A 22,501-nucleotide genomic window follows, 5' to 3' on the forward strand; every position below is an offset into this window, starting at 1 on the left:
CACACCAGCGAGCGGCGGCGCAGAGCGGCAGCGCAGAGCGGCGCGGGCAGAGCGGCGCCCCCTGGCGGGCAGGGGAGGCGCGCAGCACCCCGAGACCTCCTGGCTTCAGCTTTCGATGTTTTATTAACAAAAAACAAACGGCAAAGGGGGCCGTAAAACACACCCCGCCACGGCCCGGGCCTGGCCTGCGGGCCCGCCGCCGCGTCCGGCCCCAACAACCCGCAGGTGGAGCAGAGGTTGCGGCTGGGGCCTGGTTGCGGCCTAGCTGAGGCCTAAGCCGGGGCCTCGCCCAGGAGCCGGGGCCTGGCCAGGGGAGCTGGGGCCAGACCCGGCCCTCCTCCCCCGCTGGAGAAGCGCCTCTGGTCCAGGGGTCTCCCGGCTCAGCCGCCCGGGAGCTCCCAGACGAGGACGGCGCTGTGGGAGGCCGTGAGGAGGCGGCGGCCGGAGGGGGCGAAGCGGCAGAGGTGGACGGCGTCATCGTGGCCGGCGTAGTCCTGCGCATCGCTGGCGGGGCAGCGCAGCAGCCTCAGGAGCCGCTCTGCGGGGAAAGGAGGGGGCTCAGTGCCGGGGGAAGGAGGCCCCGCTGCCATGGGGCTTGTCCCTGCCAGGAGAATGGTTCCCGGTCACCCCCCCGGGACCTCTCCCCTCTGCTGAGCTGCGGGTCAATGAGCTGAGTGACAGGGGACAGCAAGCGGGCAATTAATGGTTGGTAATGGGGAGAGAGCACGACACGGCAGCTCCACACTCCGTAACGGACGCAGCAGCACGTGTTAGCGCAACTCTGCTGTCTCACATCCCCCTGATGTGCCCGGCCCCGGGGCGGGGGGATGCGGGTGCCCCGCAGCTCTGGGGCAGGCGTGGAGCTCGCCCCGCTCTCAGGAACCACCATCAGAGTGGGATGGACATAAGTACTGCCTCCCCAGGCAGACACAAACAGCTACAGGAGCAAGGGACCTGTGACAGGAGAAGGGTGCTGATCGTCCCCATGCTGGGGGAAGGTCCCTTCCGCCTCCCAGGCTGTAGCTCACACAGCCACAGAGCTGTTCGGTCGTAAGCGGAGTTGAAGACAGCCCGTAACCCCAAGGAGTCATTCGAGTGACAAATCCTGCTCATTGACAAACAGGACTGAGCTCATGCATCTTGTTTCTGACCTATGAGTCTCCCAGAGCGCTCCCCTTGCCTGACGCATACCCTGCCCGGGAGCGGGGCAGCTACGCCCGCAGTCCCAGGACGGTAGCTCCCACGGTCTGAGGGCACGGGCTGGTGTGTGTGCACATCTCGTTTAAAGGAAAAGGGACACTTGGTTTCCCCCCACATGCAGGAAGAAGGGGATATCCCTCCCCGCCAAAGGCAACCTGGGGACAAGGCAGCCTGGGCAGCAGAGCCCATGGCACCCTCCGGTACTCACCACCGAAGCCGACAGCCATGAAGCGTGCTGCAGGAGACAGGCTGAGCGATGTGGCGAAGTACGGCAAGGAGATCTTCTCAACTACCTGCGCTCCAGCAAGAGAAACACACCAACACCTCAGAAATGAGCAGGCAGGAGACCAGGGCTGCTGCAGTGACAGTCGATAGGAGGGTAAAGGGCTCCTCTCAAAGGGGAGGCTGACAGATGCGCAGCTCCTCAGAGCCTGGAAACCTGCCAAAGGCATCGACTTTCCAGAGGAGACTCGACTCAACGATTTAGAGCCCGTTAGTGCTCCTGAAAGCAAACGCCTTCCCCTCCTGTCGGATCGAAAGGCAGCGGGGCGGCAGCAGGGACTGGCAGCCTGCCCAGACACAGCCCGAGGCAGAGGCAGGGCCCTGCCACTCACCGGTTACCTGGGCCAGACTCGGAGTTTCTGAGATGAAAAGCTGTTGCCCTGAGCAGCTGCTTGCCTGAGCCCACCCCAGACCCCCAGACTCGGCTTTACGCACAGGGCAGCACTGCCTCCCCCCACCGCACCTCGTTTTACGTGGCCACGGCCCCACAGCGGCAGAGGAGCCCCTGAGCCACCCTGGCAGGGCACAAGTACCTGTTTCTTGCGCAGGCTGTAAAACAAGGCTTCCTTCTGCATCCCAAAGCCGACGTAGACCAGGGTACCGGGTTCCCAAGGGCAGAACGCGGCCAGGCTGGGCGGGAGGCTGCCGAGACCCTGGTGAGGGAAGCCAACGGGAACAAAATCGAGGCTAGCTTCTCCATCCCCAACACAGTGGGGGACAAAAGGAAGGCACGGAGGGACACCGGCCCTTGGGGAAATTCATATGATGGAGGCGGTTTCCTCCCTCTTGCATTGCCGTCTGCATTTGCTGTGCTCACGGCAAAGCAAGGAGCAGCCACACACTGCCATGGAAACATGAGGCAAATTGTTTACTGTCATAGGAGCAAGACACATGAGGGTCCTACAGGTTGAATTTCCACTGAGGCATTATTGCTACGTGGGCTTGAAGGTGGGACTGAGTTATGGATCGGTTTAACACAAGAAAATCGGGCCCAGAAGACAGATTTTTAGTAGTGGATGCAAAATCAATCCTTCCCCTATTCACTCTGGGGAGGGGATAGGGAGGGGTATCCCCTTCTTCCTGGTCACTGTGGGGAGACCTGTAGCGATTTTCCTTCACGGAGAGGAAATCCATCGTTTTGGAAACAAACAGAAGAAACGTTCACAGAACCCAACCGCTGTATGGGCCTGGACGGTGCTTGGCCCCGAGGGTGCAGGCTGAGGCACCACCGCTTGCCCCCCGAAAAGACCCAGCTCCCTTCTGCATGCCAACGTCACGTGTACCGGGGACCATCTCCCCGAGACAGACCCTCCTCCCCTTTCTAGCAGGAGTCCTGCTGCCCAAACCTCACACCTGGGTTGGAACCAAAGGGTTCTGCAAAGCATCTCAGACACACAGGGCTAGAGAACTTGGCTCTGTGAACCCATCACTGGGCTCTGGCTCTGAATATTCATGGGGAGTGTCAAAGTTAGCAGCATCCTCATAATTAGGTCTCTCTTCTGCGCACTGTGCTCACTGCTGCCTGTGCTGTTTTGCGTAGCACAGGGGTGTCAGCTCTTTGCAGATGCAGTTTTTGACTCCTCACGCTTACAAAGGCCGTGCTTCCCGGCGGTTAGGCACTGCTACAACGCCCACTGCCTTTCGACACGCAAGAAGGTGCATTAACAAGATACTCTACGAGCAGCAGAACTAATGATGATGACACACTCTCTCTCTTTGGCCCCGTCCGCTCAGAGCCTTGGGGCATCCCTCCTCCAGCTCGGCTGGTGCTGACACCCATGCCACGAGCAGGCAGGGGCTGGCAGGTGCCACACTCACCTCGGGGCCGGCAGGAGCCGGGAAGCTGAGCCAGTCGAGGAGCTCGCACTTATCCTTCAGCCAGTCGGAGGCCCAGACGCTGACCCGCCGGTCCGAGCTGGTGGCCAGCCAGAGCTCGCCTCCTTCCACCCCGAAGTCGTGGTACTACGGAAGATAAACGCAACGCTGCGACTCTGGCAGTACAGAAGCTTTAGAGAAAGCTGCCACTAGAGCTAGACGGGGCAGGAGCTCGTGGGAACACAGGTCTTATGGTCTAGGGGATCAACGCCAGGATTAACCTCCATTTGGGCAGTGCTTAAAGTCACTTATCACAATAAAATAGGATAAGGAAGCCATGGTACCGGAACCAGCGGCACGCTCCGGGCTGAAAGCCCCGGCAGAAGAGGCTGCCGGAGGAGGGGTGAGCGCCCGGCCTGAACGACGCAGATCTCTTCCCCGCGACGCCCTCTGGATCTGCACATCTCCTAGGGGAGTGCTTGCAGATACCGTGCGTCCCCTAACAATGTCCTTCACCTAAAACCGAGGAGGATCTCCTAAGTCTAGAATTATCAGGGAACACAACCTTGCAGCATGGATGATTTTAAAGCCTGAGATCTTAGGCAAAATTATTCTCATTTCTGCTGTGCAAAGGAAAAAGACTCTTCGTGAAGAGAAGGACAAAGGAGGTGCTCAAAACATCACACTGCTGCACAGCCATGTCTTCCTAGCCCCACAGAGGAAGCCAGGCTGCCAAGGAGCGAAGCGGGGAAAGCACGCCGAGCCCCTTCTCAGGGGAACAGGGGTTGAAAGATCACCCCTGGGCTGCTCTCAAGGGGTGCTGCTCTCTGAGAGCCTGCGGTGTGGGCACGCATCACATCTGCATGCAGTGTGTCTACAACAGCCACCAAACGTCCCTCACCTGCAGGCACAGCCTCGCTCAGGGTTGCAGCTGCAACGCCTGCGGCTTTACCCCACCAAAGACATCCCTAGAAAAACTGAACAGGAGTTACTGGAGGGGATGGGACCCTGAAGAGGAAAGGGACAATGAAGCAAACTCGGTGACCGATCTGGCCATGCTGCTGCAGCTTCCCACAGCTGTGCAGCGACACATGGGGAGCTCCCTCCCGCACAGCGCCGGGGCAGAGGGTGAGGTCTCACCTGCTTCCTGGTGCACTGGAGAACAGTGATGGGGGAGCCTTTGTGGTCAGCGAGGACGCGGATAGTCATTCCGGTGCGAGGGCTGCTGACAGCCACGAGCCCGTCCTTGCCCCCCGATAAGATCATTTCTCCTGTGGGCAGAGGAGAGAAAAGAATGGGACACTTCTTGTAGGAGAAGAAAAAGCCCATAGGAGAAAGGTCCAAGATCATGGGATACCGGTGTCCCAAAACACAATGAAAGGCTGGGAACATCTGAGTTAAGGGCTGGGTAAGATGAGATGTCTCAGAGACCCCCACTAAAACACCACACTGAAGAAGAGCCACTGCAGATTGTAAGCAGGAGGGCACAAAGGAATGCTTCTTGTATCCAAAACCCTTTGCTATACCATTGCCAATATACCTCCCGTGTCCCATTTACCACATGCTCAGCTGGCAGAGCTACCAGAGCTCATTGATGCAAGTTCTCTGGCTCTCCCTAGCCCCAGGTTTTTGGGCAAGTCGTCAGTACGCAGAGCACCTGGAGCTCAGGGTAACTTAGGCACAACCAAGCCATGATCCCCAAGGCAACATCTCCCCACTGTTGTAACAGGCAGCCTCACCGTCTGTGGAGTAGGCAATTGCCGTCAGTGCAACGGTATGGGGGTGCATTTTCAGCTCCATCTCTGTCCTGGAAATGCTGAATACGCGGATGGTGCCATCGCTGTACCCTGCCACTACATGCTGGCTCTCAGCTCCCCATGCAATGATGGGACGAGGCTTCCAGGCCAGGCACTGGCAGCTCTGTAAAGGAACCAGGACAGAGACCCAATGACACAGTGAAGACAGCAGGACTGTGCAATCAAGTGCACTAAAAGCTCCACCTGCAAGTATTTCTCCAGCTTTAGTCGGCTCGGCGAGGACACAGCAGTCCTTGCAATCCCAAGCAGCGGACTGCGCCCTCTACCAAGAGGAAGAGCTTGACGTACCACAAACAATTACCTGGTTGAGCACCTGGAACTGTACCACCAGCTCCATGCTGCCCAGAGACCAAATCCTCACGCTGCCATCTTCCCCGCACGTTACGCAGTGAGTCTCGTCAGGACTGAAGCACACTTCGGTCACCTGTAACGAGAGTGGAGATGGGGAACAGGGGCCCTACAAATGCCGCAGCCTAGAGGACATCAGCTCCTCTCCCCTCTCATCCCCCAGGACCCCTTTCACGGGAGACACCAGACAAAAAGCCCCAGACATAAAGGAAGGTGGCGTGCTTTGGTTTTGTCCTTCAATCTTGGGCTGACAACTAGGCTTGTAAAGGAAACCAGTAAACCTAACCCCAAAGCTAGGACCAGGCACTACGCAACGTAGGTGTAAGTAAAACACCTTCTCTTCTACCATCTGAAATCTTTTTCCTGTAGCATAAAGATACCCCAAAGCAACAGCAAAATTCAAAACAGTCATTCTTCACCTGGGTGGGGTTTTTTTTTTTGTGTTTTAGGCAAAGCAAATGTTATCCAATATGGATATCCAGCTAGCAAACAGAAGGCAGGCAGAAGTCACAGCACTCGGGAATGAAGCCTTAGTGATTGCAAACTGCATTCTTCCGCTCCAGCGGAAAGGCCCACAGCTGCTCCCAGGCTGAGGCTGTTAAACACCTAAGGCTAGAGCAGATGAGCTCAAACTTCTTGATGTTGGACTCCTCAGTGTGCACACTTCTCTCTAGACTCCTCCGTGTTGTCCCGTCAGCACTAGTGAGCCCTGCAGCTCCCTGACCTCTCCCATGGCCAGACCAGGGAATGCTTCTGCAGCCCGCACACGCTTCCCGGGGCATGGACAGCACACACAACACTGGCTGCTCTGCGGGACAAACCACCCCAGCCCATTCCCTCTAACCTTGTTCTTGTGGCCGCTGATTAGTCGGATGCTTGTGCTCTCTGTCCAGTTGATGTACCACAGGGTTCCTGCCGTGGTGCCCACAATTCCCATTTCTAGAGAGTCATCAAAGGCCGCACTGACTATCGTCCCGTCAAGGGTGATCTCATGTTCTAGCAGGACTGAGCTAGACCTGGAAGAAAGGAGGATGCGAGAAGGACTGGCTCAACTATTGGAACAGCCACTCTGCCTCCTTTAAATGCAATTTTCTAGTGAGCCCAGTCACATGTTTGCAGTTAAACGGTTCAGTGAGGAGCTCCTATACATTGAACAGTGACTACGTTGCATTTGCACTGCAACCATCTTTTATACGAAAGAAAGAAAATAGGGGATGAAACAGTGTGAGAGAAGAAACAAAGGCAATGTATTTTCACTAATTCTCTTAAAGGAGTTCCTACAAAATACCAACACAAACTTCAGGCATGATAAACTCCACCCATTTCCAGTATTAAGAGGGTTCAGCTACCTGTGGCAAAAATTCAGTATAAAGATCCAGACAGAAAAAATCAGCAGTCATGGGATGGAGAGGAAAAGCTAAGGATGAAGAGCAACAGGAGCAGCGTGGTTGCAGGCAAAGCCGATGTCTGTCCGTGAAAAGCCACCTCTCGGACAGCTCCTGGGAGCTGCCAGGTGAGGGGAAGAGCATCTCAAGAGCACGGCGAGACGGGCGCGAGCACCGCGGGGACGCTGGGGCCACGACCTCCTACCTGGCATCGGGACCTTTCAGCCTCAGCTCCTGCACGGCGGCCACTGCCCACAAGCGGATGCGCTTCGTGTTGCTGCCGCTCACCAGCCTGTTGCGCCGACACACCAGCACACCTGGGAGGCCACAGGGGAACGAAGGGCACCCTTGAATATCCACTGCTCTCGGCCATCACCCACAGTGTGCTCCTGACAGCCAGGCCACTGATTCATTTGGGCAGGGCAGGGGGGGTCTCCTACAGCCCAATACCCAGCGTTTTTACAGGCTAGAGGTGAACCCCCCAGGAAACCCAGGGCCTCAAGGAAACCCAGGTCACAGATCCACTGCAACCCCATGCATCTTGCATCCAACACAGCAAACTGGTTTACCGAGCACAGCTGAAATCGGAGGTCTGCAAGCTCATTGCTGTTCTTTCCTAACGAGTTCCCTCAGGCTATAGCCCTGACAGACCCCCGGGGCATCTGCACCCACCGATCTCGCCCTCGTCAGCGTCCCACGTCATGAAGCAGCAATTAGTCTCGGTGTCCCACACGCAGATCTGGCCTGAGTTGGTCCCGCTATAAAGAAGAGCGTCGGCACCGTAACAGAGAGAGGTCAGCTCCACCGGCCCTAACACGTCTGGGGCAGGGGCCTGATGAACCTGCCGGAGCACATAAAACAGAAACGTCAAAGAGAATATGGTGCTTACCTACATCAGGGTAAAAAAAACCCTCCTCCTACCCTCAATTCATGCAGTTAATGCCTCAAATACAACTGAAAGCCACTCACGGCCAGCCAACATCATCTCACTAAGAGAAATCATCAGACCTGTGGGGGCAGAGCCTCCATCACACTCACCAGGAGCTTGGAAAAGAAGTCAGAGATGCTGAACAGAAATTTTAAGAGAAGGCAAAACTGAGGTTTACCTTGAGGTTGACATCAGCTCCCTGCTGCTCCAACAGCCAAAACATCATGGCTCCCTTCCCCACGCAGGCCAGTTCTCTGTGAGAAAGAGGACTAAAAGCCACGTCATGGACTGGCTCCGAGATACAGGTTGACGACATGAGTTCGTAAGTGTAGGTATTCCACAGAGCAATGGTTTGATCGCTGTAGTCTCCTAGGTAGAACATGAAAGACAGTAGAAGGAAAGTCTGCAGCCTCAGTGTTTCTTCAGGATGCTCACAAGCATACACACTGCACACACGCATCAACTGTGTCACTCCCTTGTCCAGTTGTTCGGAGACAACTGCTGCGAACACCATCCCAGGCACGGACACGGCTCCTTGAGTGCTCAGCAAAAGCTGCACGACATGATGGGTCCTCATCCGAGCTGAGTACAGATGTCACTGGCCCAACCCTTCATGCTGGAGGTTGTAGCAAATCTGGCCCTGCAGCAAGATCTGCCACCAGCATTTGAACTGGCCGGTGGCTGGCGTGGTAGGATTTCAGCAGGCAGAGCAGGTATTCTGCTGTTTCTACATCCTTAGGAGCTACTGCACACCTCAACAAACGCCCCACACAAGCCCTCCAGTGACACTGTGCACCCAGGGCTAACAACAGTCTTGAAATAAGAACGGGATGTCACCATTGCTGAGGTCAAAGCTGAGATGGGAGCTGATCTTAATGGAAGCCACCGTATCTGGGTGGCAAAAACCCCCAGCTCCCAGACAGCTCTGGAGGACAGTGCTCTCCTGCTGCTTTTCCCAGGCTCCATAATGTCAGTGGAGACTTTCAGCTTTTCTCTTCTCTGCAGCCCAGACCGGAGCTGGAGGAGGGGGGCTCCTCTCCCATGCTGCTCCGTGGAGTGCACAAAGCTCTCCTCCTCTCCAGCAAAGCTTGTTTTTTTTCCAAGGGCAGACTCAGCAGCCCAGAAAGAGTGTATTGCCTGCTCCACAGGTCCTCTCTCATGCAAAACAAGAACTTACTAATTGCATATTTGTCCTTTAAATGTCCCCTGCCTAAACAAAACAGACAGCTTGAGCATCCATCTTGTGCTGGCATCGCTGCCTGGCAGGAGGCTCACAGTTTGAAGCCTGGCTACTTCTACGCAATTCCACCTAAGCAGCAATAAGAAGTCCAGAAGAATGCTTTTCCCTTTGGACACTATATATAGTAACTGCAAACTATTTACACGGGCTTAACAAGCACTCGCGAGCCAGGAGAAGCAAGCTGTAACTTCAAGAAAAATGAGCTAGCTGGGGCAATGAGAAAGAACTGGAGGGGAGCTGGGGGGAGCCCAGCGTTCACGCCTGTGGCCGAGATGCACAGGGCACGTGCCTCCCCTCGAAACGCTGCTGACAGCGCCCTGGAAGTTTGCTCAGCTGCAAAGAGTACCCCTGCAGGCGGTCACTCCCAGGAGGACCCAAGATCACTTGCAGTTTTACGTGCTGCATTATCCATTGTCCCGAGGCTACCAAGCAACAGCCTCATACCCACGAGCCTGGTACACATCTCACAGGCATTGCACACCTCCCTCCCCTGAGCTGTCTACTCTAGGGTGTATTCCTGCACCCACACCTGGTGTTACAGGTGTACTCACCTAGAGTAACAAGGAATCTATCATCCTGAGAGAATGCCATGGCTTGTACTTGCGTCTCGTGATGGAAAAGACTTGCTGTGCAAACCCCATCCTGGACGTTCCAGATGCAGATCTGACAATGGGAGTCTCCATTCCTCTTTCCCGAGGCAGAGGCAAGAACCTGACAGAACAATATGTTGTCACTGAAACCTTGGTAAATAATTAGAGAACACTTTGTTAGTTAGTCTTAGCAACTGTTAGTCTCAAATTTAAGTGATGTGATAGGCAAATGAAAAATTCTGCGAGAACAACCATCAGCTGATGGCAAGAGGGAACGGTAGCATCACCCAGGGGAAGGGAGCAGCTTTCACTGTCACACTGAGCCAGTGCAATGGATAGCGAGGCTCCAAAACCATTTATTTTATTTTCATCACCCCAGGTCTTCATGCAGCAGGCAGAAGAAGGAACGGATAAACGGGATTTTAGTCTGTGACTTTCCTTTAGCCCAAAGCGACACAGACAAAACCCTGTCCGAGGCAGCAGAAGCCTCTCCTACCTGGGCATCATGGCTGACGGCAAGCGTAGAGATCTCCTCTGCATGGCCAAGCCAGTGATTCTGTGATCCCGAGTGCAGATCTTCAACCACGATGACGCAGCCACAGGTGTAGGCGAAGAAGCCTAGCAGAGGAGGAGGAGATGGGATGTTTTCATGTAAAGGCTTCACATACAGCACCCACTACAACCTACGTCACAATTCAGGAAAATTCTTTTTTTTCAGTAATACGTAAAAGCTGACTCTTCTACACAGCCTGTCAGCATCCTTCCCATCAGGTTGAGCGTGGAGTAAAATCTCACTTCCCCTAACCTGAGCAAAGCAAAGCTGTGGGGCATCACTCCAGCCTGGAGAAAGGAGGCGAGATGGCCTTTGTGAGAGTCTTCCCTTCTGCTCTATTCACTCAACAACTGAAGCCTGAGTCTGTCCGTATCAACTAACATTTGCCAATAGCAAAGAAGGGTTACTGGATTTTACCAACGCAAAGAACCCCCGTGTTAAAGCAAAGACCCCAATCCAACAGCTAGAAGATTATAACTGGCTCAGTACACACACCTCCCGCCCCTCCAGAGCCTTCCCGGTGTACCTGTGTCCGGGTTCCACACCATATTCCCTCTGCCATTCCCGTTGTAGCCGATCACAGCTTTCAGCTTCAAGACCTCGCTGCCAGCTGGAGGAGATAAGAAACTCTACAAGAAAAACAGACACCGGTTTAAAATAAGCTCTAGAAGGATGATCAGGTACATTCAACACCCACCTAAGAAGAAGCGTGCGTGCAAGCACACACACATCCTCGCATACACAACTCGCAAATTTACGCCAATATACTTCCACAATTCAAGTTCAACACATCAACAGATGAATACCAAAGTGCACACTTATACATACAAAAGAGAAACTGCACCAGCAGAACCAGGCACAGATGCTTTCAGATGGGGCACAAAACAGGCTGGCAGCAACTGCCCAGCCGATGAGCAGCTGCTAATCCTGCTGGGAAGGAGTTCAATGGGATTTGCTGACTTGGGGATGTGGATGTTTCAATAGGAAGACAGTGGGGGGGAAAAAAATGCTACCAGGTGGAGGGACAGAGGAGAGAATTGAGGGTGCAAGCTGAATGTAGCTTTGCCTGCAGCACCGTGAACAGCAGAGCTTAGGAAAAGGTTGAATTAAGTTTCTGTTTTATTATTGCTCTGTTTGTTAACAGAGCGAGAGCTGTGCCTTGACTATCTTCACTACGCTCAATGGATTGCCTTCCCCAGCCTGCTCTGCCAACGCATCTGCTCGCAAATATGGGTGCATGATGAATCACTCCATTGCTCTCTCGTCTTTCACTTTCAATAGCACATGCCACTTCCATTTCTTTTGAATAAAAACGTATGCAGATTTGCTGAACAGAAAAAGAGTTGATCACAACTCACTTTTTATTAGTCTGGAAAGAGCTGCATGTAGAGGAGAAAGGGGAACTAACGTTAGGAGTTTCTAACTGAACATCAGGCCCAGGGTATATTTCACAAATTGCTTTCAAACAGAGAACAAAATGGAAACAATTTGGAAAATCCACCTACCCCAGCCCCAAAATGCCTGTTCGCCACCTGCCCAGGGAACCAGCCCTGGCACAACTCTCACCTGGGGGAGCACCGATGCCTTAAAACGAGGAGTGAAATGCCGGTAGGAGTCTGGGCGGACGGAGCACTGGGACTTGGGACTTTTGGTCTGCTTTCTGGGTTCTGCCACACAAAGAAGAAAACAGTACCTATAGGATGCTGCTCCTGGGAGCGGTTCGGGAGCAGCAGCTAGGCTGTGGCTTGCTGTATGTTCAGATGCTGCGTATGTGCGTGCATACACATACACACACGAGCCAAAAATCAGACTGCAGCGGCACATGCGCTCCTACACGACTGGCCATAAGAAAAGCACCAGATTTCCAGGAGGAACATCCATCTCCCCCCATCATCCCACTCAGCCACACCACACTGCAAACAGCCTAAGGGCATCCACGCTGCGTGCCCCGAACATCGCTGTGAAAGCATAAGCCACACAGCTAGAAAGAGGTCTTTAACGAGCGCGGCGGAGGCATGGTTTTATGTTGAAGCTTCCCAACAAGTCCTGCCTGAGGCTGAGTGCTGGCAGCTGCCCGCTTCTGGCAGCTCGCCACAAATTGCTGCAGCTTTGAGGCTGTGCATCTAATAATAGAGACATTGGGAGCTTTAATTTCAGCCGGGTTTAACAGAACGTGCCACTTAGAGAAGATACTGGCTCCAAGCTGAAGAGGGGCTTCTGGTGTGCCTAGAAGCAGCAGCAGGGAAAGAGCCAGAAAAACAAGCAGTCCTGGGGACCAGCAGGAGCCTCCCTCAGTACTGACTCCCCTGGGTAAATCACACCAAGGGAAGAGCCCCGAGGAACACAATCCTGCCCTTCGTCTCACAACCCAGAGCACGTGCCTGGGTCTATCTGTACCGTATTATTAATGATCTTTATTTTTCAGGGATAGACCAAGCTGCCATGCAGGCCTGCACACATCGTGCTCCTAAGGAGCCAAGCTCTGTACAAGATGGGAATACTCCTGATTTACCGTTTGCTGATTCTCCAGGAGACCTCGAGCTCTCCTGCCTCACTTTGGGCCTCACAACAACAAGCTCCTCATTTCTGACCGCTTCCACCACAACGACCGAGGCATCTTTGTCTCCGTTCGCCACCATCCTGCTGCTGCCTGGCAGACCTGCTTCCTCCTCTTTGTCCGACTCGGAGAAAATACCTGAAGAGAAAAATTAGCGGGAGGACAGAGCCGTCCATGTCCTTCAGGACTGCTTCATGTGTGACCGACTCTTTGATCCTGGCAGTGTCATTCTCCTGCTCTGTGTAACAAGCCCATCTGTTAGGGTGGAGAGCAAAGCAGACATTTCCTCCTGGGTACGTCCAGCAAGGTATTTACCATAGCCCTCAGAGAAGCTGTGCCAGCAGCTTAGTCTACAGAGGAGAGCAGAGGATAAAGCGGTGATGAACCCCAACTCCTCTGGCTGGCTTTGTCCCAGTTAGGGGAAGGAAAGTGCAGACTGGTTTGTCAGTCTGCAGGAAGGGGATCATGGGCAGGGATGGCTCCAAGGATGCTGCTGAACTAGGCAAGGAGGTTTTCCTAAAACCAGATTAATTTTCCCCTTTCCTGCAAGCAGTTCCCCTTACTTTGACATCCTGCTTGGTGGACAGAGCTGACATCCAAACACGGTGGTGAGGACAACAGTGGAAGAGGAACTGTCTGCCGAGGTGTCTCAGAGGCATCCTTTACCTTCTCAGAGCTCTCTTCTGTGAAAAGAAAAGGGTTGTAACTTTCTTCATCCCTTAGATCCTCTCATCCTCCTGAGTTGATTGATGGTGATATCTCCAAGCTCATTTCGCCAGCTTCCTCCTCCACAGGAGAAGCCACTTCTCCCCTGTCCTTCAAGAAAGAGGAGGACAGTGAGAGAGGGACTGTGAGGGCAGGGAAAAAGAAGACAGAAGAGATGGAGGCAGGGAAAGACAGAAGGCAAAAGCTGAAAGACCTACCAAGAAACCCCAGAGCGGCTCTGCTCAGAACATCCCCTCCTTGGCAGACTCCGACTGAGAGATGCCAGTTAATTGAAGACTGTCCCTTGGGGTTAATTAGCTGGTTAGCCCCCTGCTAGGTGACCCCAACCCCTACCCTCTGCCATGAAGAGCAGCTGTGGAAGAGCTGCCAAGCCAGCACAACTCACGGGAGGAGGCAAACTCACCTGCCCCCGGCAGCAGAGCGGACTCGGAGGAACGAGCCCTGGAAAGGCAAGGAGACCGGCGTTACGCCGAGAGAGGATGGGGCTGGGGAGGTGACGGGAAGCAGGGGAAGGCACTGCCCAGCACCGTGCACTTACCCGGCTGGGGGTGACCTCTCCGCAGGCAGAGCCAGGAAATCCCAGAGGAAGATGGCATCTCCAACGCTGATGACGTGCCGTTGGTCGGGGGTGAAGGCCACCTGGCGCACTGGCTCCGAGTGGCCGATGTACACCTGGGAGAGGGCACACCTTGAACTACTCCGTCACCACACCTGACCTATCAGGCTGGTGGTTACTACACTCCCCGCCCTGCACAGCCAGTGTCTATGCTCCTCAGCAGGCCAGCACCACACCCTACAGTGCTCAGACCTAGGGTTGATCAACTTGGGGTTGACCTTCAACACACTGATCTGGAGAAACAAGCAGAAGCTGAAAACCCCCAAGGTCTTATCCTAGCTCTTGATACCTCTGAAACCCTGGGCGAGCCATTTTCTTCTCTGGGTGGCTCTGTCCCTAGCGCGGAGGTAACACCTACCTCTGTCCTTCGCAGAGGGTCCCACTAGGTGCGGTGCTTTGGCGGCCCCAGCCCGTGCTCTGCGCGGGGCGTTATTACAACGTGGGAATAGGGCTGCATTTCTCAGCTGCTGGGCAAAGTGGGACTGGGGACACTGGGCCAAGTCACACAGAGGGCGTTTGCTGCTCTCTTCTCCAGGGATTCAAAAACGCTTGATCAGGGCAACACCAACCCCCTTCCCTCCCTTTGTGGGCAGTACCTGGAAGTTGTTATCGAAGCGCATCCGATAGTCCCACACTTTGATAACTTTGTCGCCAGCAGTGAGCAGGTACCTGCCATCCTTGCTCAGCGCCAAGGAAGAACAGGACCGCTTGTGCACGGGAGACACCTGAGGACAAGAAACGGCATCAGCAGCGTTAACCGAGCTAGTTCCCGTCCCTACTTATGCTTCAGCAGAAGGACAGGAGGGCGACAGCACGGAAAACAAGGACAAGCTCAGGCTCACCCTGAGCACGACCACACCAGGATAGCTACGTGCTTGCCACTCGTGTTTCTTTGAAGCCTGTGAACCCCAGGATGAGCTCTTCTCTCATTTAGCTTCCTACAGTGACATGAGACCTCAGTGCATGAATTTCATAGTGTCCTACCTCTCGCACCAGTCGTCCCGTTTTGGCATCGAGCACAAGGATTTTATTGGAAGAAGTGGACACCAGGAGCTCGCCTCGAGGCACCGGAGCAAAGCAGACTCTTGCTGCAGAGTCCAAGGCCGTGCTGTTCAAATCGAGGATGCTGATGTCCACCCTCAGCAGCTGTGAAACAAGGAGCTACTGAACAAACGCCATGGAGCAAATACTGCAGAAGCCTCAGGAACCTCCCACGGCTCTCCTAACACGAGGCTACGGAGCCCCCCAGACCCTTCCCTTCCCACTTAATGAGGGGCTGTAGGATCTAGGCAATGTCCCTCCTGCCCAGGAGAGCAGCTCACAAAGAGGAGTTGGAGCTGACAAACTTCTCCAAATTACTTTTTCTAGAGGGGAATGAAGCCAGAGAAGAAGAAACCTTGACTTTGTTGTTTCTATCTCACAGAATGGAAAGCAAACCTCATTGTAACCACCCTGAGCAAGCGTCTGCTGGGCAGGGAAGGGCCCTCTCCAACATCGCTGGTGCCCGAGGCCTTTGATCTATCCCATCTGATGCAGCCTATGGGAATTTCCCCTGTGGCACGTGCTCCCCTCCCCACCCTCCCCCAGGAACACGGGGAGCCTGCCGGGTACCTCGTCCAGAGAGCAGGCCTCCATCACGGTCACAACGTACTTGGAGGGACCCACGAAGGCCAAGAGACGGCTGTCCCCACTGACCACCAAAGCATCTGAACCGCTCCCAGCATCCCGGGCCACCACATTGCCTGAGGGCCACAGCAAGAGAGAGAGTGAAGAGAGGAGCAAAGCCCACGCTGCAGCCAGCTCCCTCTGTGACCGTGCTGCTGACCGGTAGCTGCAGCTTCTCCTGCCTCCGCATCAGCCTTGGGTTAACGTTCTGGCCTCAGAAAGAAGCAACCTGTTGTAGAAGATGCTACAAATTTTATCTGCAATTTTATCTGTGCGGTGAACCATCTCAAAGACAAGGTCTAGATACACGGCTTGTCGCCTGACTGAATGTGCGGCGTTTCCAAGGAGAGCAGAACAAAGTCAAGGGAATAAAACTGATTTTAGTGTTTATTTTTTAACACTACAAGAAGCTGTGACAAGGAGCTATGAATGCAAGATCTCAGCTGCAGCCTGGGTGTCTGAACCCTGCGCAGAATTAAGTCAGTGCCGAACCCCACCACGTTGATGTCAGTCCGGTGGGCAGATAGCCCCAAAGGGTCACAAAACAAAAACAAACAAAAAAATAATCACAGACATCAGAGCAATTCTCTGTACTTATTCCACTACCAAAATTCCACTGTTCTGTCTCTGGAACACGGCCAGGCAGTGAACACGGTTTCAGAGCAGAGTCAACACGTGAAGGTCCAGCTGCAGCACTGACACTAAACTTGGGTTATTTTGGACAAATTCCCTGACCTCTCCGAGCCTCTATTCCTCCTCCGCCTACTTCAGCTGCACACTTCTTGGGGCAGGATCCTCCTCTTTGTACAATATTGCATAACGGAGCTCCCTTTCCCTGCCCAAGCTTGTGCTGCCACAGCTCATTTCAAAAGCATACATTAAACGTGACATTAATGTTTCCAAACTGCCTTGCCCCTGCACTGCTTCCCCTGCCTGCAGCTCTCCACCTTCTCCGTTCACCAGCACGGCTGTTTGCGCAGCTGTGCTGCAGGTAGGATTAAAGAAATGATCCAGTTTAAACAAATTAACACATCCACAAAATGGAAAGAGTCAGGGCTTGGGCATGAATAAGTAGGAAGACTCTACGCTTCTGTTGCTTCTAGGCAATGCACTGTTGAACCCAGACGTGAAGGGGCAGATCTCTGCGATTCCAGCCCATTCACAAAATCATAACACCAAGCAAGCTGAGAGCTTTTGAACCAGGACGGGTAGGGAAGGGTTGGCAGTCACTAGGGTTTGCTCACACATACGGTATAAACACAAATGACACAGCTCTGAAGGTTCATCAGAAAAATATCTCTCTGAGTAGGCTGAGATCTGCTTTGGTGCTAGGATGTCTGTGCTACCAAAAAAAAGAAAAAAGGCAACCCAGAACCCCAAAGTCTTACCCAGGACTCTCAGGACGTGGCTCTTCTGCGCCATACAGCTGTAAAGAGCCAGAGTTCCCTGCAAACAGGAGCTGAACATGAAATTGCCGTCTGGAGAGAAGATCAGTCCGGTGATCACAGTGCGGTGCTGCCTGGAAGAAGGCAGAAAAAATGAAAAAGGGGAAGAGAACAAACAAACAGAACCCCAGAAAACAGTAGCAATGAGAAGAACCCAGGGGAGCAAAATAACCAGGGGCAGGCAGAGCACCCCACCGTGCTCAGGCCAGGACAATCAACACTCCAACTTTTTGGAAAGGCGAGCAGCAAGCGCAGCTGTCCCTGGATGGGACATGCTCCCTCTCCCTTTGGAGCATCCTCCGCTCCCTGTGCCGAGGCTCGCAAGGGCTCCCAGTTCAGCTGCTCTCTAGGAGGAGCCTCTTCCTACTGTTGGCCAACTGTCCACAGGGAAGTCAAAGAAAGCCCTCATAGCCTTCGCAGGTTGGACTTTTACCACCCAGAACCTTGGCACAGCAGGCTGTCTCTGCCTGAAAACCACTCAGCTGGGACATGAGGATTGTCGAGCTCAAGAAAAGCCCTTTTCCCACCTCCACTCGCTGTGGTCTTGCCAGGACACCCACAGTTAGACCCGTACCTGCCCCAGTGCAGCTCCCACTGCAAACGCTTACTTGTGCTCCACCAGCAGATCGGAAGCAGCCAAGCTGAAGGTCCGCACCATCCCGCTGTCGAAGCCACAGGCCAGGACCTGCTGGGTGGGGTGAAAGGCCACAGCACACGGCATTTCCTCTGCGGCTGTGAAGTCATACAGCTGGGGGGAAGAGACACACCGCAGGCACGAAGCTGGATAAAGCTGTACCCGGCAGCCGTACCGAACACCAAAACAGCCTCAGACCTCCACCGTGAGTGTGTCCCACAGCAGAAATCGCATCCTGCCTGGATGGATCTAAGGCCCAGTGAAGTCCTGGGTCTTTGGGCATTTAGATAAAGCCCTTGGGTATTATGTTTTGTGTTAAAAAGCAATATTCAAAAGATGGAGGAAAAGAAAATATTTTTGTTTAACAATACCTTCAGAAGCTAAGGCCAAATTACGCATTAAGCTAAAACTCTCAGAACTCCATACTCCGGAAGGATTTCTTGCCCGTGGTACCCCCACCACGCTTCAGGGAGGACATTTAAGGGCTCTTGAACTGTGGAGCTTTGGTAGCTACACTAAACAGAGACTAGGCAGACTATTAATAAATGCGAGACACCTACTGACTCTCGTCTCACCTACCTGCTGCATGGAGACAAGGTCCCAGACTCGGATGGTATTGTCCTGAGACACCGTTGCCATCTGCTTCCAAATCCCCTCCACCGAGAACGCCAAAACGGAGTCCTCGTGAGAGCGCATGAGGGTGTTATAGTCCCGGGACTGGATATCCAGGTAGCCCAGATTCCCAGCAGTGGTTGTGCACAAGACTTTGTGGCTGTCTGGGCTGATGCAGACAGAACTCACTGGAGCCTCGTGCTCTGGGGAAAGACACAGGAGTCACCAAACCCCCCTGGAAAAGGAGCAGCAGCAGCTGGAGCACAGCTACCGAACCAAATTTGCATTTAGGAAAGTAACGCACACAGGAATGAGCATCCCACATGACCTCAGGATTGAATGCTTGCCGGTTTGATTTTAGTGACAAATTAGTCTCTGCCCTTTCTAGAAGTCCCTGAGCTCCGCTGTTATGGTGGTTGTTTCAAAAAAAGTGAAGAACTGCTCAACTTCTCCCCTAATTTTTCATGGACAGAAAAGCCATGGGTACAAGGGCACAGAAATCAAGACTGAGTGCCTGCTCTCACCCTTTCTCCTACGACTTACAAGAATGAACATGAATAATTGTTGTTGAAGTAAAAGACTTCCAAGCCAGCCACCCCTAGAGACAGCAGGCATAAAAGATGCCCTCGTTCATGAGAGCTGCTTTAGGAGACACGGCAATGGAGCTTTGGCTTCACGGCAGCAGGCTGATGGAGATGTGGAGCTCAGAAGCACCGGTCCCAGATCTACTCACCTGCCTCTAAGACAACGGCTGAGAAGTCCAGTGGCCACAGCCGCAGGTAGCCATCTTCTGAACCCGTGGCACAGAAGGTTGAGGAGACACTAATACTGTTTATAGCGATCCCAGGACCTGAAAATCCAAAAAACAACACTTGAAACAAGAAAATTCAAACTGAGGGTTGCCCCATCCAACAGCTGAGTCCAACGGTCCACCCACACCAGCAGCTGAAGTCTCAGAGGCAGCCAGGGATCCCACGGTGACTGACAGTACAGGCTGATGAGTGGCGGCTAGCCCTTCTCAAGACTCCAAAACACGTTCAGTCCCTTTCCAGCACTCCTCTTTACCATCGTGCAACTCTCGCCAGGCACAGAAAATTCTTACCACTTGTTAAACCCTGCCGTATTTTTGCCTTGAGCAGGATCTTGCGGCAAGGGATGGCCTAGATTAACTGTGCGAAATTCAAACCCCTTTTATTTCCATGTCTTAAATCCTCTCTGCAGCGTAGCAAGAAGGGAGAGAGAGTACAGATCTACAGAAACTGGGATTTTTTGATTGAGGTATAAAGTCCATTGGTCAAAGCACTGGCACGAGCCAGCACTGCTACCAGGAGGACACCCAAGGACATCGTTTCATCTCCTCTTGGGCGTTTTCTCGCCCATGAAGTGAGAACCGGAGTTACATACCTCTCAAAGGGGCATGCTCTAGATTAATTAGCTCAATTTGCCAAAGCAAACTATGCACTAAGTTTTAAGATATCAGAGCAATCACACTTGAAAGAGAATTCTTCCCACTGTTAAAATTAATGGAAGAGCTGAAAGCTGTACTGCTTAGTATACAGCAACAACGATTTCCCAAACACCCTGCACAGGCTGAATAATGAAAAAATCCCCAAATTCATCTTTTTTGTTGGTCTGCTTAGCTCTTTTTCCATCTCCACATTAAGATTCCCATCAGCAAATTAAGACCTTGTTTCATGTTTCTAAAAGTAGTGTTTCTCTGAAAGTGCAATCAGCATTTAAAACGCTAAAATTCTTTCTTAAAATGATACTTTGCTGTACTAAGGAAGATTATTTGCAGTACTTAAGAGGCAAATAGCTAGCAATGATCTAATCAACCCAAAATAATCCTTAGCAGTAGGTAAATAGTTTTGGTTTATTGGTTTATTTTACCAGAGATTTGTTTGAATTCATTTCTGACCTCGACGATGGTCGAGGTGCTCCCTGCCTGGTCCCCTCCGCCCTGCCTGCAGATACTCCTACCTGCGCCGCTGCCTGCCTTGTCCTGCCGCTGGCAGCCCCGGGGCTGCGCGGGCAGGAGCCGCCGCACGCTCCTCATGCAGACGTTCTTGTAGTCCACCTCCAAGACGTGGCCGCTCTTGCTGCAGACAAAGCTGTGAAGGAGAGAGACCCCTGCTCTGGCACCCCAGGGTCAAGAGGAGCTGTGCTGGTGGGGTTTAGTGAAAACCCAGCTTGGTTTACTGGTTAAACTGTTTGCCTGATGGAAAGCAGTTCTGGTTCAACAGGTCAACGAGGTGTCCGAGGGCACCTTTCCATGCGCTACCCTACAAATCTACAACCGAGACAGAGCTTCCTATTTTATCTCTTGTCCCTTTGAAACATTAATTAGCAAAAGGCCAAAAGCTCGGCACAGACTTCAGCAAGAAACCTCTCTCTGCCACAGGACACAGCCCGGGGGAAGGCAGGGCCAGCTGAGCCGGCAGCTCTGCCTTTATGGAACAGTATGTGGTAGCAACAAAGGTCTGGCTTTGATGATTAAAATAAAACAACAAAAAAAGCGGGTATCTCTCTATATGCAAGAGGAGATGTACCACACTCTTCCTGCTGCCAACAGAAAGCTAACCACAAGCCTCAGGTGGGGGAGAGATTCACTAAATATGGCAAAACATCAGTATGGCAAGAGGAACGACCCATTTCTTGGGCTATTCTGCAAGCAGCCAAATCTCTTTTGGGAAGCGAAGTGCGCTGAGGAGGGGAGAGGCTCTCCCAGCTCCAGGAGGCACCTATATTTTGCAGGGAAAAGCCAAGCAAAATCTCATGCTTATGCAGAGGAGGATGCTAAAGGCAGCCGAGAGCCGTAAAGCTCCCTCCTGGCAGGCTGCCCTGAGGACGGGTGACAGAGGAGCCCACAGCCCCTTACAGCGTGCGGTCCTCCGGCTCCCGCTCGGCCGCGTGTCCCTCCTCGAAGGCCAGGTCAGTGAACTCCAGGGAATGGTACTCGCCCAGATTGACGGGACACGAGCGCAGCGCTCCGCTCCGCACTCGCCACAGCCTGATGTTGTCCCGGCCGCACGACACCATCCTGTCCCGGGAGAGACTGCGTGAGGACCAGGGCAGGACGCTCCGAGCCCCTGGTGCAAGGTCGGTGCCCCAAGGGCCACCAGCTGACAGTGAGGACCGAGAACAGGAATGGGAACCGGACGGCTGCAGCACCACGATTCCCCCCACAGCTATGCCAGAACCAACACTTTCGATTTTTTTTTTTTTGCACGCTACCTGGTATCATCAAAAAAAGCAATCTTCAAGGCCTGGATGTCCACATCCGTGTGCGCTTTGGCCAGCACGGCCACCTCTCCGCCACGGGTCACCTGAGCAGTGTTCCACACCATCACCATCTGAAGGAAGAAGACACGATGGCAGAGCTGCTCAAACCTGGAAAAACCTTGGCAGCAAAAGAGCTTTTCATCACAGCAGCTGGCCAGCTGCACAGGCAGGAGCCTGCTCCGGAGCTGGGCACAAAGTATCGATAACAGAATTGAAGCAGGGGAAAAAAAAAAAACTCTCTCGCACAGAGGGTTTAGGACAGTCCAACAGCTTTGCAAAGCTTCATGGCAATATACTTGTCTGGCATCCGTAATTATAGGTTCTAAATCCCAGGGCTGCCTGGCAACAGGGCTCAGACTTGGAAAGAAAATCCACAGGAGTGGGAACTCTGCCTGCTGAGCCACAAGAGCTGTGCCAGGACTGAGCCAGCCCGCGAGAGCCGAAGGTAGCACGTGTCCGGCTGCAGTGGCTCTCGCAGCACGCTGCTCTGATGCAGGTTTGCGTGCTCGCAAAAGAGTCTAACCCTTGGCAAAAGAGTCCAACCCTTTCCCCAAAGGAAAGGAGGAGACGGGTGAAGAAATGCAGGTGATTGAATGCTCTGCATTTCAGAATAGTGTTAAAAACAGACCCAGCATCACCTCGGAGGCTGGGATGGGCTGAGGCATCAGCCTGGGAGAGGTGGTCCTGGCCAGCCCCCCAACACCCCCCGTTCTCCCATCCAGCTTTCGCCCTATTGATCCCCCCTCCCCAGTTTCAGCTCGCCAGCTCCCACCCGGATCAGGGACCGCTGCCACATGCCAGGAAAA

At 53.4% G+C, this 22,501-nt stretch overlaps 1 protein-coding gene across 2 annotated transcripts in view; it reads right to left on the reverse strand.

Annotated features, from left to right (window-relative positions):
• The window catches only part of LOC142089380 (mitochondrial Rho GTPase 2), a 44,049-nt gene that overhangs the window by 13,614 nt on the left and 7,934 nt on the right, over window positions 1-22,501 (reverse strand). The window contains exons 13-41 of one of the 2 annotated variants that reach the window (XM_075165836.1): window positions 21,648-21,766; window positions 21,292-21,453; window positions 20,394-20,524; window positions 19,147-19,263; window positions 18,381-18,616; window positions 17,776-17,915; window positions 17,111-17,241; window positions 15,669-15,799; window positions 15,042-15,203; window positions 14,654-14,782; window positions 13,980-14,113; window positions 13,845-13,882; window positions 13,279-13,398; window positions 12,671-12,853; window positions 11,725-11,825; window positions 10,685-10,787; window positions 10,102-10,223; window positions 9,567-9,726; window positions 7,954-8,144; window positions 7,520-7,688; window positions 7,053-7,164; window positions 6,307-6,478; window positions 5,416-5,538; window positions 5,037-5,217; window positions 4,438-4,568; window positions 3,301-3,444; window positions 2,016-2,135; window positions 1,409-1,493; window positions 105-538 (exon numbers count right to left, since the gene is read on the reverse strand). In XM_075165836.1, the coding sequence (XP_075021937.1) occupies window positions 381-538; window positions 1,409-1,493; window positions 2,016-2,135; window positions 3,301-3,444; window positions 4,438-4,568; window positions 5,037-5,217; window positions 5,416-5,538; window positions 6,307-6,478; window positions 7,053-7,164; window positions 7,520-7,688; window positions 7,954-8,144; window positions 9,567-9,726; window positions 10,102-10,223; window positions 10,685-10,787; window positions 11,725-11,825; window positions 12,671-12,853; window positions 13,279-13,398; window positions 13,845-13,882; window positions 13,980-14,113; window positions 14,654-14,782; window positions 15,042-15,203; window positions 15,669-15,799; window positions 17,111-17,241; window positions 17,776-17,915; window positions 18,381-18,616; window positions 19,147-19,263; window positions 20,394-20,524; window positions 21,292-21,453; window positions 21,648-21,766 (4,005 nt within the window). In that variant the 3' untranslated portion in view covers window positions 105-380. Of the gene's footprint in view, window positions 1-104; window positions 539-1,408; window positions 1,494-2,015; window positions 2,136-3,300; window positions 3,445-4,437; window positions 4,569-5,036; window positions 5,218-5,415; window positions 5,539-6,306; window positions 6,479-7,052; window positions 7,165-7,519; window positions 7,689-7,953; window positions 8,145-9,566; window positions 9,727-10,101; window positions 10,224-10,684; window positions 10,788-11,724; window positions 11,826-12,670; window positions 12,854-13,278; window positions 13,399-13,844; window positions 13,883-13,979; window positions 14,114-14,653; window positions 14,783-15,041; window positions 15,204-15,668; window positions 15,800-17,110; window positions 17,242-17,775; window positions 17,916-18,380; window positions 18,617-19,146; window positions 19,264-20,393; window positions 20,525-21,291; window positions 21,454-21,647; window positions 21,767-22,501 lie in introns of those variants that run through there. The other variant, XM_075165839.1, reaches the window with a different exon arrangement.

The sequence above is a fragment of the Calonectris borealis genome, chromosome 16 (genome assembly GCF_964195595.1).
Source record: "Calonectris borealis chromosome 16, bCalBor7.hap1.2, whole genome shotgun sequence".
In the NCBI taxonomy this organism is placed as follows: domain Eukaryota; kingdom Metazoa; phylum Chordata; class Aves; order Procellariiformes; family Procellariidae; genus Calonectris; species Calonectris borealis.